The sequence below is a fragment of the Anser cygnoides genome, chromosome 10 (assembly GCF_040182565.1).
Source record: "Anser cygnoides isolate HZ-2024a breed goose chromosome 10, Taihu_goose_T2T_genome, whole genome shotgun sequence".
NCBI lineage: Eukaryota > Metazoa > Chordata > Aves > Anseriformes > Anatidae > Anser > Anser cygnoides.
Window position 1 is genome coordinate 20,651,021 of NC_089882.1, and position 16,851 is coordinate 20,667,871.

Genomic DNA, 16,851 nt, shown 5'->3' on the forward strand with positions numbered 1-16,851 from the left:
GTTACTCACGATGTGCCTATTTTTATCACATCTTCATATGGCTCAACTGTGCTTCTGCCACCTTGGACAACAAAATGCAAGGAAGATCAGAAATAGAAAACTGACATGTTTTTGCTTCAGGGGCCTCATAGCAGCAGGTGTGCTGGGAGAGTTCAGTGAATCTGTCTAACGAAACTAAGTGAAATTGGGACTGCTGGATTAGGAGGTCAGACATGTCTGGTGAGCGAAGTTGCCGTGATACATTTGGAAAACTGGTTATATGCTTGATAGAAACAATACAGGTGTTAGAATATTTAAAAAGTCCAGCTTTTTAACAAATGCATCACAGGTGAAAAATATGAATTTGAAATTTGAGTTTAAAATGAGTAATATTTCAAGTTCAGCAAATCCATTCTCATATGAACGTTGCTCTCATGGCACAAGTGACTCAATTTGTGCTCATGAATGATACTGTATAACTATCCTGCTAGTTGGTACATGCTTTTAAGAGAGAAAAATATTTAAAGACGTATCAGCTATAAATAAAATATTGAAAAGGGTATAGATTAGTACTATCAACATTGTTTAAAAACTCAGATATGTAACTAGACATTGGGATACTGTATGGCACATTTATGCATTGCCTAACATCCTTGGCATACAGTAAACAGCCACCTCAGGCCATATTTTCTGTTGTATTTTCTTTACATGTATGTTTGCGTATTGCAGCTGGCATATTTCTATGGAGTTTGGAAGAAAAGTTTTGTTTTGTTGGCGTGGGTTTAAATTATGAGGCTTTCAAAAAGCTTCATAATCCTGATCTCTGTGAGGACTGGCAGGTGATATGCTACAGTCCAGAGGAATACATACCTTCTGTGCCTTATTTTCAGCATGAGATTCTGTTTAACATTTATCATGAAAATGGGCCCGCTATGCGTGGCTTGTTCCTGCTTTGGGCAGGTCAGGGGTTGGGAAATGTGCATGTCACTTTCCTAACGCAGGTGGCCCCATGCTGACAGCAGCCCTGACGCCCCCACTGGTACAGGCAGCCCTCATCTTCCCCTCTTTGTATAGGCTGAACTCTATCTGCACACCTGGACATAACATTCAACTGAAAGCATGCCATAAATTGGTACACAGGAAATACAATTCACTCCAATAGGGTAATGTTTTTTTCCTAATGATGCAGTGCACAGAAGTCCATGTGGCGCAGAACTTGTATTAGCACATAACAGTCAAAAAAAAATGCTTCCCTGGATTCCTTCCATTCCTGTTTTCTATTACCATATGCATAGTATAATGTACAGTATAGTGGTTAAGAAGATTAGTCATTTTTCTCCATTAAATGTAATTATAATTTAGTAGACTTGCATATTTTTATAGAAGAATAACTGGTAACGTGAGGTGCTAAGTAGTTTTCATTTAAAACATATTTAAGTTCAATCTGCTCAAGTGGTAAGTATTCCTGATTTCTGGTATGTATGACTTGACTGACTCTTTCATTTCCACTACATACAGTTACCTGAAAGTCACTTCTCCCTAAAATGCTAACAAAATTTTAGGCTTTCGACCAGCCTAAAGTTTAGTTTTACATTATAACAGCAAAAGAATATGAAATCACATCATACTGGCCCTAACCTGCCTGTACATTTTTTTTTTTACTATTCTTTTGTAAAACATGAACTTTTAAAAGTTATTTCTGTATTAATACTTGTGTTATGGATGTGATAAGTCATTATAAAATGTACTAGTTGGGGTGTTTTGCCAACTCAATCCCCAGTAATTAGATCTTTTTTGTTTTGTTTTACATTGTGATGTCCATGTTAGGAAACAAGATTGGATCAAAAATTTTCTATTGTACTGTCTGCTTTGATATTGACTCAATTTATGATTTTTGTTTTTCAACAAACCTGCAATTCAGTATTCTCACTTCTTAATAGACATAAATCTTAATAGACATAAACAATGGTGAAATATCTCACAATGTGTAGTGAGGTGATGAAGTATATAATGGTAGGTTGGGCAAAAAGTGTTGGTACTAGTTCTTTTGGGCACAGTTTTGCCTAATATATTTATCAAGCTCTCTGTCATCCTTCAGATATTCTTTGAACAAGTTTTTCCTCTTGTAGTTACAGTAATGCTACAGGAAGAACTCTTTTTGTTTTGTCCTGCCCTAGGGACCACGCTCTTTGAGATTTTGACCAAGAGCAGTAGCCGGTTACTCTTGTGCGGTTTTGTTTATCAGGTTCATTGCAATACTCTAAGGGGTGGTCTAAATGGCAATACGCTAAAGGATGTTTTTTAAAAACAAACAAAACTCTGAAGTCTAGCATAGGAGAATGCTTCTAAATTTTAAAAATTTTAGTCATCATAGTGGTAATGTAAGGAAGTAAAAAAATATACATCCTAATTTCTGAAGAGATGCTTATAGAGTAGAGATAGTGCATTCAAAGTGAGTGAATTATGTAAACTAGGAACTACCTAGTGCACAGGGTGTGTGAGCAAGGCTTCTGCTGCTTATCTCGACATCTGGTGCAACCATGAAGGGCAACCCTATCAGAGCCTGCTGGCCATGATTACAATTAGGGTCAGGCTGTGTAATCTTAAAGTAATTACTTTGCTGGACTGATAATATGCAGGAAAGTACTGCAGATGAGAATCAGATTTCATCGATTAGAAAACAAGTTTTCCATACAAATATGTTAATAAGGATGGATCTTCCATCACACAAATTGTGCTGCCTAACCACTCGATGTTTAATTATTTGTTATTTCATTTTACAGTAATGGATCCTGACATTTAAATTGCTCCTTATCATTTCCACTTGCTATATGTATCTTGCCTTCATACAAAAGAGTACGGCTGACACTAAAGATGGATTTTTGCCCTGTAACAGAGCCCTGCTTAATACTTTTGTTAATGTGCAAAGTGGAGTGGACTGCAGTTCATTCTGCTGTACTTAATTTGGCTCTGCAAGATGTCTGATTGTTGTCAGTAAAATAAGCAGCCTCTGAGTTTGCATAGGAAGCCGTCTGTCCAAAGGGGCTGTTTTTACACAGTCACCCTTCAATCTAGGACAGTAATTTCAAAAATATCTAAGTACCATTTTTCAGGATCAGACTGATTAAAAGTTTTTCAGAAATATCTTCACGGGGCAGTGAAACCGCTCATACTGTATAAAAGCTCTCTTGAAAAGTATAAGCAGACCCTCTTTTCTTTACTTAGGCCTCCAGCTTTTCAGCAAAGAAGCCAGGAAGGATTGCTGCAACTGTTACAGCAAGGATGAATGAAACAATTCTTCAATCTTGTGGGTTTATCAGCTTTGCAGATGTGATACTAGTGGAAATGAGACATGCACTTGCTACAGCAAAGCGCAGCATCCCACCTCTGTCTGCAGACAACTTGCTTCTGTGTCATGTTGTAGGTGAGTCAGCTTGCATAATTGTGTTTACATACATGGTTTTCAGAAGCACAAATGGCCCCAAGATATCTAAATGCTATGGAGAGTAACAGATTCTCTCAAGATCACACTAGCTGTCCATGGCTTTAGGTACAGGAATAGCTCCATGACTCCTTTAGAAGCACGAGCCACAGCTGAGAGAAATGTCAGGAGCAAACTACAGCCGTAGCCTCAGCTTGTTCCACTTGTTTAAACTTTTGTGCCCTTAAAAGCTGTACCTACCCATGGCCTGTGTTGTGGCTCAGCGGTATGAATCCCTCCACTTTCTCCCCCAGTTTCTGTGGTGTTTAAAAGGTAAGTATTTTTAATAGCCTTGATACTGTATTATGTTATTATACATCAACATTCCTAAATTCAATGATTCTTTAAAGAATCCCAGGCTGTTATACCTTTGAATGCATAAACTTTAAACTGTGAAAGTGTTATCAAGAAAGCTTTATCAAATTTCTGACCCAAAAAGACCTTTGCTGCATGAATTTGCTGTGTATAACGCTGGAGCACGTTACATTCAGTAGGGCACTTAAAGATCAATTGCAACATATTTTCCAGTTATGTATCTGGGATAAAGGCGTAGGTTACACTGAGCATGTCTGTCAGGCTTTTCTGTTTAAACGCATGACTGAGGTGAAATAGACTTAAAAGTACTCAAGGCCAAGCCTGCACCTTCAAGCTGTGACCACGCACGTCCTTCTCCGTGACAATGCAATATTGCCTTATAACACACCCTGCTTCGGCTTCGTTAAACTTTTTTCCTTCAAGTATTATCACGAGGCCTGGCGTGGAGGAGGCGAAGAGCACAGCCCAGGGCTGCGGCGGCTGCTCCCGGGGACGGAACGTTTTGTTAACGTGACGGGAGCCGCTGCAGCGCCCGGCCTCGCCCTTTTTTCCCGCTTCCCGGCCGCGCCATCCGCCCGCGGCCGCTGTGCCCGCTCGCACCTCCCGCTGCTGCGTGCGGGGCCCGGCGCTGAGGCGGGCGCGCGGCCCCGCTCCTCTCACGGCTGCCGCCTGGAGGCGGGCGGGAGCGGCGGGAGCGCGCGAGCCGCCGCAGCAGCCCTTGGCCGCGGCGCTGTGGTGAGGGAAGGGAAGGGAAGGGACGCGAGGCAGCGCCGCCCCCGCCCCGGCCGGCAGTGAGGCTGCGACCGAGCCCGGCTGCGGATCGCACAGCCCCGCCGCGGCGCCCGCCCGCCCGGCTCCCAGCCAGCCCGCCCTCGCTCCCTCCAGCTCCTCGCCGCAGCTTCGCCCTCTCTCTCGCCCGGCCAGATGATGAACTTTCTGCGGCGCAGGCTCTCGGACAGCAGCTTCATCGCCAACCTGCCCAATGGCTACATGACCGACCTGCAGCGGCCCGAGCCGCAGCAGCCGCCGCCGCCGCCTCCCTCGGCCTCCTCGGCCCCTGCCTCGGGCTCCCCGGCCGCGGAGCGCCGGCAGCCGCCGCAGTCGGCGCCCCCCCAGCAGCAGCAGCCGCCGCCGCAGCAGTCGGCGGGCAGCAGCTTCTTCAGCTCGCTCTCCAACGCCGTGAAGCAGACGGCGGCCTCGGCCGGTCTGGTGGATCCGTCCTCCGCCGGCTCCTCGGCCGCCGGCAGAAAGTTCAAGCTGCTGCTGGTCATCGACGAGCCGCACACGGACTGGTAGGTGCCCCCTCCCCGCCCGGCCTCGCGCTGCGGCCCCTGCCCCTCAGAGCCCGGCATCGCCCCTTCCCCATCCGCGGGGGCTGCGGGACCCCCGGGGGGCGGCAGGTGCGGTGCGGAACCCGCAGCAGCCCGAGGCGCCCGAGCATGAAGGCGAACCGCTCCTTCTCCGACAGCACCCTCGATAAAACGTGTTTACCGCGCTGCAAAAGCACGTCCTGCGCTGCCTAGCGAGATAAACAGCTCGTGTAAGCAGCGGAGGGGGAGTCGGGGTCTCTCAGGCAGGGGTTTCCGTCAGGAACTGCGTGCGGTGCTGGCGTTGCGTGTGGTAGTTCATGCTGATGAGCGGGCTTGTTTTCGTGCACAGCGCACTGCTTCTGTTGCAGCTCCTAAAATGCGTGTTGGGGTGAAGGTCCTTCAGGGGACTGACAACGAGCCCTCAACCTTTTCTCAGCCTGTGAATGTACGCGGCTGGGTTAATTAACTCCGCGGGTTTAGTTTGGGGTGCGGGTTTTGCTTCCACTATAATCACACGATACATGTCATTTACAAAACCAGAACTTGTATGTCAATTCATCTCTTCCCGTGCCTGAGTGCTACCAGAAAGAGAGGCTACAGCTTTTTCAGACCCGTTTGTCACGTATGACATCCCTGAATGTTGTGGTTATAGGAAGGGTGCGCGTTTAGTAATCATTCACTATCTTATTTCCCGATAATCTGTGTTTACACATCAAGCTGTGAATCATCTTGTTCGGTGTTGCCAATTACAGTATATAGTGTCTTAAAGGTGCCTAAAAATAATACTGAGTAAAACAAGTATGTTGTTACAGCACTGACATCATCAGTAATGGATTGTGGGTCTCTGATTTTATTGTCAGCTTCTCAAATTTGTAACCTTACTGTCTAGGCGGACTTAAACATCTCTGATCTGATACAATTTGCTTTAAAATGCCACTTCAATAAAATACTTGAAACAGAAATTAAAGCCTAATAAAAATGACGTTATCTATAGCAAATGTTATTGTTAACAATGTTACCTGTTATGTTTCTTGTTTGTTTGGGGGTTTTCGTTTGTTTGTTTGTTTTTGGAGGAAAAAAAAAACATACAAGGTTGTTGTATCTGCCAGACTAAAGAAAGCCTCTGTACCTACGTCATGGAGATGCATCCATGGACACTGCTCACTGCCTTGCAGATACATCTATTTATTTAATATTCTACAGTGAAAATGTTTTTGCTTGGTAAATTAAATAACTGTATGTTTGTAACGTCTCTTTCTGGTAACATCTTCCTATAAGTACTGAAGCCAGCCTGTGTATTATAGCATGTTTTACATACCTCATAAATGCATCTGATATGAACACTATTTATCAGCAATAGCAATGCTTTTAAAGGTCTGTTTTGTGAATGTCACCAACTGCATTTCGGGAAGGAGACCAGATGTGTTCACAAGTATACACAAGGTTACTCCTCGTCCCTGCTTTTTCTTTTTTATTTTTTTCCCTTTTCTTAGTATGTGATGTGGATATGTAGTAGTTCTAGAAAGAACAGTTCATTGTTATTGTGCTGGTACTGGCTCTTTCCCCTCCAAAAAGCTAATCACTTTTTAATTGAGGATTTTAAAATCAGTGTTATAATATAGATATATGTACTCTGGAAATATATGCAGAAAAGTTTATTCAATGCCTTTGGAATTATGGACATCCAGATTGACGTGTACTGAACTGCAACAGATTTTGACTATATCATATTTATGAGCAGGGTTGGAATGTGATTATTAGTGACAATTTGAAAAAAAAAATTGAAAGATTGGAATTGGCAATAGATAAACTACAATGATCAGATGGCTGTCACACCAGCTACCCTGCCTGGCATGATGCATTGATGTACGGTTTAGCAAGATGAGGTATAGAGAGTTGCTGTCATATGATACACTAAAAAAATCCCATCAATAACAACAACAACAACAAAAATTACCAAGTACGCTTGAGTCAAGGTAGATTCATGAGAAACGACTGCAGCTGCTTTGCATTAATCCTGAGATGAGAATTGTATGGTGAGAGTTTTGAGCTGCGTTGTGTTTGTCTTCAATTCAAAATGTCCTTTTGGACAATTGCCTTTGGGTTGCAGTTTAGATAGAAAGAAGAGAATTTCAATCTGGATCATAATGAAATCCTACTGATTCAGTATCCTCTTTTCAGCAAGCTCCAGAGGATGTATTAAGCACCTTCTTTTGTGAGAAAAGGATATTACCCCTTACTTCTAGCATCAAAAGTGCATTTTGCTTCTAATATATTTTAATTTCTGTTAGAGACTCATGCTTGAGGTCTGAGTTTTAATAACCTTTCTAACATTGTTGTTGTTGCTAATGGATGCATATGGGATATTTTACAAATAAATAAATGTCTGGTTGTTGCTTGTATTTTTTTGATCTTGATCTAGGTGACTTCTTTTATAATTTTCTTGTCTTAACAAGTTTGTCCTTTCACAGGTTTTGAAACTCTCCTTTTTCAGTTTCTTTACTTTTATGGTATAGATAGGGGAAAAATTGGAAACTTATATGTACTAATTTGCATGTTTTTACCATGCTGGATTGTCTTACTCTTTAAGGAAAGAGAGCAAATGCAGTCATCCTGTCAAACCATTCTCCTTTCTCCAGCAGTACTCAATCAATGGCATGTGAGAGCTGTGAAAAAAGCTTATTTTCTTACAGATTCTTCAGAAACTTGTGGCTACATAGATGAGAGAGACCTTTAAGGACTTCTAATAAAGACAGCACTGTAAAATAAGCAAAAAGTCTTTGTATCTTTTAGTACCACTACACCTGCCTCAATGACAAGTGAAGGGGAAAAAACGAAAACAGGCTAAAGCTTTCAGTCAGCTACCAGAGACGAATCCAAGACAAGCTATGTTCATTGGTTCTGGTTCTCATGGAATACTTTCTTCTAGTCCCCTTCTACAGTAAATGATCCTTTGGTCCAAAGGTGAAAGAAAATAACAATCATTTCCATCAATTATCTCTGAAGTTTTCTCTCATTCTAGACTATCACCATGAAGAAGGGGTGACTTGTAATGCCAACGCTCCTTCAAATGAAACAGCACTATTCATTCATATAAATGCATTAGAAAAGCTCATCTTATTTTCTGGCCCGTTCTTATGCATTTTAATGTCACGTTCTTTTCATCTGCAGCTGTGTATTGAACAGACATTTTTAATAACTTCACTGATGTCCAGAACCCATTCCTGAGTTACTACATCTAGTTGAGAACCTTGCAAAGTAATCAAAATGTAGAAGTAAGTCATTTTGGTGGAAAAAATGTATGATTCACAGACACTTAATGGATCTCTCGGGGAGGGGAAAGCTTCAAGAACCAATTTTATGTTTAATAATGATTTTATATAATAGACTTCAACCTGATCATTTTAGAGGTTTAGGTATTTGTGGTGATATTTTTACAAATGGAAGAAACTGAGAAGTAAAATCATTTGCTCAAGGTCATCCAAGAGCCTAGTGACAGAGCTGAAACAAAACCAGTATTTTGCTTAACCTGTTCCTTTAATTCTCCTTTCCTAGCTGTTGGTGTGCACTAAGTGCCCCAAACTCCCAGCTAGCTAAATTTGTTAAAAAATGTGTATAATTTTCTCAGGAGATAACCATTTTGTTCTGTATACAAAATGTACTGAATATTTAGTGCTGTACAAGCAATTGATTAGCGGGTGTACATCAGTGGTGAGGTGCCAAAATGTGCGCATAGATTCTTGTCCTTATTGAAAGCGTATGTATAATATTTAGAAAGCTGTTTCAATATTGAAAAGAAAGTACTGGTTGGTTGGTCTCATGCTTTAAAGATTAAATGTAAGACTCATTGACCATTAACGACGAAACTATAAAAAGAATCAGGTGGAAAAAAATTTGTTCCTATTTTTTTAAGCACAAATCTCATTGGAAGTATCAGTACTACCACCCCTGATAATTGTGCATTTCCTGTAATGTTTACTGCTTTCGTAGTTACTTATCTTTTGATAGGCCCAGAAGATCATTTCCAAATGGCTGGTACAAATCCTGTGTGAACAGAAAGCTTTCTATTTTAAAACTATTGAATTATTTATGGGCAAACATTGCTCATCATAATGATTTTAGTATGAAAGCATTGTCTTAGTGCAGAAAGACACTTGTTTATGATACGAAAATTTACTCAAGTGAGTAGAAAGAGGTTTTTGTTTGTTTTTCCTATTTCTCCAGGCAACTAGAAGGAGGAAAATAGTAGCACTTACATACAAAAACTCTGTACATATATTTAAGGGTAACTGCCAAATAACTTGCATACTACAATGAAGTTTTATTCCTTTTTTTTTTTTTTTTTAAATTTTATTCCTGTAGGGTTGGTTCAATTGTGCATATCCAATTAGGTTCTGAGTATTTCCTGAATGAAGTTGAACTAGAATTAGAATTCATTTTATTTGATAGTAACATGTTGATTTAGTAACCGCACTATTTCTTGCATTCAGTGCAAGTCTTCTGTTAGCAAGTTTTCTAGTTTGGGAAGGTGTCACTTAGATTTTAGCAATGAGGGCAACTGCTTTGCCAGAGGTCTTGGTTATCTTCTGGGTAGCAGCAGGATGATACTCTGTAGAAGGATAGTGTTCTTGCTAGCCTCCTGGCATCGCAAAGCACAGTGCTACTCGTATAACATATAAAGACACCATATGAAGTGGGGAGGAAAGCCCAGGACATGGACAAGCTGTGTAAGCAGTAGTGATTGCACAGAGGGAGGGTCTCTTAGCAGTCCTCTAGGGGCCGAAGGTGAGAAGCTTTTGAAAGCTGGCCAAGGAGGGGACCACTGTGTTGCAGAGGTATAGGGAGACTGATTTTTAGAAAGGTGTGAGGTCTTAAGAATCGCTAAACGTAGATATGTGCCTTCAGGCAATGACTATACAGTGAAGGTAATCTTACCAGTATATATATTTTATATAGGAAGAAAGGCAATAGAATAAGTTACTTTTATTACTTTCAAATATTAATTAAGAACTGCTGTGCTTTTTGCAACAAGAAACTCTTAATGCTAAAGGAAAAGCAACTTTGCTTTGGTGTAACGCTCAAATTGTCTGGCAAGGAGGAAACAGGATCCTTAATCCCCTGAAATTTAGCAACACTGATAAAGATTTTACCTTTTTTTCTCTTTAATTGTTGCTTCATATGGCTTCATGTTTTGAAGTGATCTTTGTGAGGAGGTTTCATCTCAATCTTAAAAAGTTGGCCATGTTGCAGTCTAATTACAGTTATGGCCTTTGGACTAAATTCCTTTCCTCTAAAAAGGGGATGGCAACCAGATTTTATGAGAAGTCAATATGTGATTAGGCAGCTTCTTACAACCAGGTAATAAGACCAGTACTACTTCCCACCACATACTGAAGTTTTCAACTCTACGTTAAGGCTCTGCATTTTGCAATCAAAATAGCGTCATTAATAACAAAAAGATGGAGGCATAAGCAAGGGTTGCTGTGAGCACAAGCAGCACATCTCTCTGCTGGCTGGGAGGACAGATGGGCACACAGATTATACGACTTGCGTTATTTCAGAAAATTTTATTTTGAACTCTCTCTCCTCATTAGATATGAGCAACTGAATGTGTGTTTGTTTGTTTTTACCGAAGGGGTGAAAGTATAGCCCAATGAGCATTGTTAATTGTTCTTTGTCGTCCCCCGTCCCCCCCCCCCCCCCAATATATATGTATATAATATGTGCTGGGAAAGAACTTGAGAACAAGGACATGCACCTGCACTAACTGAAGTACATCATGTAATATGTTGACAAATCTGAATTTGTAGTATACAACAATCTCATGCAAGTTGTATTTCAGCTCTGTACTCTGAAATGGCCACTGATACCATTCTCCACCAGACAATGTGTGTACTAGTATTTGAAGATAATGTAAGAAAAGATTCCAGAGGGTTTTCAGTTTATCTGCAGTTCTGTCGTGTAATAATTGGATGCTTTGCTTTAGTATAAATAGTAAAACACAGTACATGATGGAGATTGCCTTTTTGACAAGATATTAAAAAAAGACCAAAAAAAAAAAAAAAAAAAGCTCTTACTGGGAAATGCTTTTGTCCTCCAAAATGTGTGTTTTTCCATCTAAACAAGCTCTTTAATGTTGTAATGTTATTTCTTAGTGTGCATAAGATGCTGACTAGAAATTTGGACATTTTTCTCCCTATGTGCTCAGAATCTTAGTGAACCTATTTTTAGTCTCTAAAGAGACCACCAAACATTTCTGAAGCTTAATGAAACTTACAATAACGTGTTTAGCTCCATTTGTGATTTTCAAAAAAAATCTATTTGCTGATGTTTCCTTCTAAAGTTTCTGTTAATGGAAAATAAATGGAAAAACCGGCAAGTAGGTAAGTAATGGTTTTCAGGTAGGTATAATTCGAAGTTACAAGACTGAAGTGGGAGATAATAGCTTTTAGGACTTTACACTTAAGTCAAATAATAAATTCTGCTATGATTCAGAACTTTAAATTTTGCCACTGGCAAATAAAGATCAGTTATTGAAATAGGAACAGCATGAAACAGAAGTTATTCAAAAACATTATTAGACTTCTTACTGATCCTCTTGAAAAGTGAAGTGTGTCTAGAGGACTCAGTATATTTTGAGCTGTTTCTGTTTTAAACAGATATTATTCTCTATTCTGTAAGCAATGTAGGACACCATGACTGTACACAGTTTTGTTGAAATCATGTTTCTCCAAAAGATTGATGCTAAATATTCTCATTATCAACGTATTCTTCATATAATTACTTCAGTGTCTGCATTTTTAGTACTCAGTTCTTAATAGTACAATGAGACAGTTACTTACAGATCAGTTACTCTGATCATCTTCGTGGCCCTCCTCCTAAAGTTTTTAAACTTTAGTTCTTCAGCCAGCCTGCCCACTGTGAATGCTCTAAACTAAAGAAATGGGTTTTTAATATAATTGAAGTAGGTGATTTAGATATTTATGTTTGTAGATAAGATACACCTCAACCTGAATTAAAAAAAAAAAAAAAAGGTAAGACTTTAGTGAAAAGTTGTGTTTGAGTATGAAGTTGTGCCTGAAGAGGGAAAACTACAAATATAGAAGGTTGTATTTGGCTACAGAACCTCTGAAGAAGTTTTCTAGACTTGGCTGGATGAAAACTGCTGGATGAAATGGTAAATACAAGTAGGTAAAGCAGTTGTAAAGAACTGAAAAGAGTAAAATGGCAAGGAGAACCATATTGTAGATTTCAAAAAGAGAGGTAATAAATTATGAAGTAAGTATTACCTGAAATAATGATATTGCTCCCAAAGATGAGAGGCTACTTACCTTGTAGAGTGAAAAGAATGTGCAAGAAGGTGATATGACTTTACAAATGTCATAAGCAGGAGGTCAACGTTATAGCATGGTCTAGAATGTAAAATATTTGCTTGATAGCACTGCTTCATTTGCTAATTAAGCAACTTTATTTGCATGGAGTCAAACTGACTTCTCAGAAGAAAGCAGTGCACTTCTAGGCAGCCAGCTGGAGCAGAGGGAGGATGAGTATTCATGATAACATGAACTGTAGATAAATTTGAGATTTTGCAAAAAATGGAAAGACTGTTTTCTTTTATCTATTTTACAATACCCACTTTCACCACAAGTGTGTCCCTGCCTGGCTGACACAGAAATATTCACAAGCTGTGTTGATGAATACTCTGATTCCTAACAAAAAATTGGTGACTAATGTCAAACTGGTATTCATATATTTGCAAGCAAAAGCTATATGAATGATAATTCAGAAGATGCAGTCATATAAATCTAAAGTGGCTCTTTCTGGTTTTCCTACAGACCAACCTGGGACCTTTTTCATCTGATTCTGCTGCTGCTAGAACATGTTTTGTAAAGATAGGAGTATTAGATTTGCTAACTTGTTGCTTTTAGTAATGAGCTACTGCATTTATAAATCTGCTACTGCCAGCTCCTTTGAACACTTTTGGTAATTTTGCAGCAGTAGAACTTGCAGCAGTTCCTTTTAATATTGCTCTGGGTGGGTCTCTTTAATGTGCTCAGGAGGATCTTGGAAGAGGGTGCTGATTTTCAGGGCAGAACAACGTCTGAAGCAGAACAGGATTGGCCCTCAAGCTGTACCTAAGGCTGGGTATTTTGGTTTGAGCAGTGTCAGGCAATAACGTGAGGTATCTAGGGCTTGTGTTGTGATTGTGTGACTGTCAGCGAGGGGGCTGGCAGGGCGGCTTAGCTGATCAAGACTATCAGAGGACACCTGCTTACTCTACTTCTTTTTGAATTAAAAACATTGGCAGAAGTGGGATTCAGTTTATGGAAGGATCCAGTGGATAGTGCTGAAGAAGATGGAACTTCCATTTTTGAAGACTGTTACTTCCTCCTCCCACCCCCCCCCCCCCCCCCGCATGCTGCAATTGTCTTCATCTTTCTTCCAGTGTGCCAGTGACCGAAGAAGATGATGCATGGGGTGTCACTTAAGTTGCTTAAGGTGCAGCTGGGAATGAGAGAGAACGATGTTCTCTTTACTATTTTCACCTCTGAACACGTACATTTGGACTCAGCCTTTTTTTTTTTTTTTTTTTTTTTGTAAATTACTGCATTCTCCTGCTACTATGAGAGTGGCAGAATTCAAGCTCTTTCTTCCCTCTGTGGACATTAGGACTTAGTCCCAGCTTGTGCAGACAGAGGTGTTGGCATACTTTCCCTGTTTTCATAAAACAAACAAATACTGTGGGATGCTTGGTGTCTAATGAAGTGTGATCACCCCTTTTTTTCACCCCTAATGAAATAGATAGGAAGAATAAAAATGTTGTGTGCCACCATCAGCCAGGCTGCTGCCAGAAGTTGCAACAAAAGACAGTTTGGGTGCAGTCCCTGCAGAGCACCAACCCCCCCACTATCGATCCTCAGAACATGATTTGTTTTTTGAGGTGTGAAGAGATTCTGTCCTGGAAGGAAAAGGATTTTTATGTTCTCCTTCTAGTTACAGGAACACACTGGCAAGTTCAATGGGTCCCATTTCTTCTCTGAAATCTCAAGAATGTAGACTCCTGCATTCGTGTTTTCTTATTTTTGTTTTTCTTACCAGTCATATTTAAGTCTTGTAATTGACTCAGTGTTTTGAAAGGCACGGTTTATGTTTGTGCATTGCACTCCTCACCTCCCTCCTATGTTATGTGTCTGGAAATCTTTTTTTTTTGTGTTACATATCTGTTCTAAGGGAAGGAAGAAGATGGTCTAACTATTAAAATTCCTTCCTGAAATGGCTGTTCTATTTTGATGCTGCCTGAGTTACCATTAGATCTATGATCTTATATCCCAACTGGATTGATTGCTAAGGGGAGTTAAAAAACAAAACAAACAAACAAAAAAATAGTTTGAAAGTGCACACACTTCTTTGAATTTTTATCAGGTGATGAAAATAATTAAAAAAATATTTTAATCTGTACCTCAGATGAAATCTTTTAAATAGCTTAATTTTGTTATAAAGGATCCACATGCGATGATTTGAAATAAAATAATAGATTTTTAAATTAAGTATGCCAATTTACAGATTCTGGTCCTTAAAAACAAGTTTTAAGATCTTCCCTTAACAGAAATGGAGCGAATGTAAGTAAGCAAGCATTAGGGAATCTGATAGTGAACAGATATGACTTTTTTTCTTTAAAATAGGTACAGTTTCCTAATGAGTACTTAAAACTGTAATAGGAAGTTGTTTCCACTGCTTGTAGTGAAGAAAACTCATTACATCCATTAAGAACTGTAGTAACAAAATGTTGTGTAATGCATTTTTAAAAAGTGAATCAACATGCTCTGAACAGCAACAGAAAAAGGACACAGTAAAGGCTAAGGAGAGACTTGGTTTTATTTTATTAGGCATGGCAGTAGTCATCCTTTATAGCTGATTTATGCTTTGTTTTCAGAGTGGGGCACTCATTTCTGACAGGCTACTGATAAATCTTTATTGCTAGACTAACCTTTAGGCTTCTGGATTTCTGAGTTAAGCCAATTTGTCTCATTTTGTATGCAGCTCTTGTTTATTTGTTAAATTGGCGTGATTAGAATAGGGGATCATGCTTTTATGTAATTTCAAATTGAATATAAACAATCATTAAGTAAATATCAGCAACGTGTGCTGCTTCTTGGAAAACTGCTGCAGATAATTAGTTTAGTTTTTGCTGAGAGTGTGAGTGCAGAAAAGACACGAGGAAAACTTGTTGCACAGCTAGTAATAAAATCCAAGTTACGCTTGTGTGTAGATGTGTCCAGGAATCAAAGTATTTGTATCCAGGTAACTTTCTGAGTACGTGTTTCAGAATGGAGTGCAAGTTGAGATGCTCTTTCCTTGCACATCTGAAAATACAGTGGTTCTCTGGTCCAAGAAGTGCCCCTGTCATTCTTTCTGTGTTATGGTTTCCAGTTAAGGTGATTATAAGTCATGAAAATTGCTTTAATAGTATTGTGCTAGCATTATGAAGTGTGTGTTTGTGTGTGTGCATAAATAGATATGTGTATAGATAGGTATGCGCACTTAAAAAAAAAAAAGAATTTTCACTAGTAGATAGTACTTCTGTGGTCATAATTCTGTCATTCTGGTACTATTGGGGTGCACTGGAATAAATGGAGGCTCTTCCATTATGCCACTGGTTAGAAAGGTTACCTGCAAAATCTCTTCTATGGGTTGTAATGATAGAAAGCACAAGATTTAGAGGTTCAGTATTTTGTGTGAGGTTACACTCTACTTAAATTCTTTCAGCTGACCCGTGTTCTAAAATTTCCATGCTGGCTTGTTTCCCTACTAAGGAAGATAAGTCCAAGTATGAACTACCAACAGTTCAACGTACAAGAGGGTCAGATTAGTATTCTTGGCAGTAGTAATATTTTAGAGAAGTTTAGAGCCAGACTAATATTAAGTATAACTAATGTATATTAAGATTTACATTATTTTTGTTAAAATAAATTCCACTAGGTTGATCTTTGTTCTTGAAATGGGTAGGTAGAAGGACAGGCTGCAGGTCTGTTCTTCTTGGATTGGTGAGGATCTTACAACAGTCTTTTTCAACATAAGTCCTATGGTGCTTGTCTAGGGTTTTTTGTTAGAAGTCCTTTCCAGAAATTTAGGCAACTTATGAAGGTGGTTGATTTTTTTGTTGTTGTTTGTTTGCTTGTTTTTGTTTTTTCTCTTCAGAGTAGTACGACCCATTAAAAAGTGTACATTTGAAGTCTCAAAATCCTTGGCTGTTAGTTAGGTGGCATATTGAATACGTATCAGGTACCAAGTAGCTTTCAGAGTAAAATGCTGCTACAGAGCAAAATGGGATATTCCTGTGTGATTGATTTTGAACCTGAATTGTCCAAGTCCCTTGGTCGTAGTGCCCATACATTTCAATTACAGTACTCTGGAAAGCTGATTATATAGAATAAACACATTAGAGACTGTTATTCAGAAATGCAGGCGGTGTGTAATTTTATGTTGTAATTACAGTTAAATCTCTGTTTTCTGGTATGCCATCTTTGAGGTGGGTTGATAATCAGGATAATGTAGGCTTATTCTAGAGCTTTTGTTAGGCATTTCTCATTTGGATGATTTAGAACAATACACTTAGGATGTTTTCTGTGGAGTAGAATTCCAGTATTGGTTTCAGCCTTTGAAAAAAACATATGGCAAACTGCTGTCTGTCAGTCAAGATGGTATGAAGACTTCATGCGTATAGCTGCTTAACAAACACTAGTGTGAAATTTAAAACATATCACT

At 39.5% G+C, this 16,851-nt stretch overlaps 1 protein-coding gene across 1 annotated transcript in view; it reads left to right on the forward strand.

The window, feature by feature from the left end:
• Positions 1–4,522: 4,522 nt before the first annotated feature.
• The window catches only part of SYN2 (synapsin II), a 177,907-nt gene continuing 165,578 nt past the window's right edge, over positions 4,523–16,851 (forward strand). Inside the window, exon 1 of the mRNA XM_048046137.2 lies at positions 4,523–5,067. Coding sequence (XP_047902094.1) covers positions 4,700–5,067 — 368 coding nt within the window. The 5' untranslated portion in view covers positions 4,523–4,699. The remainder of the gene's footprint in view (positions 5,068–16,851) is intronic.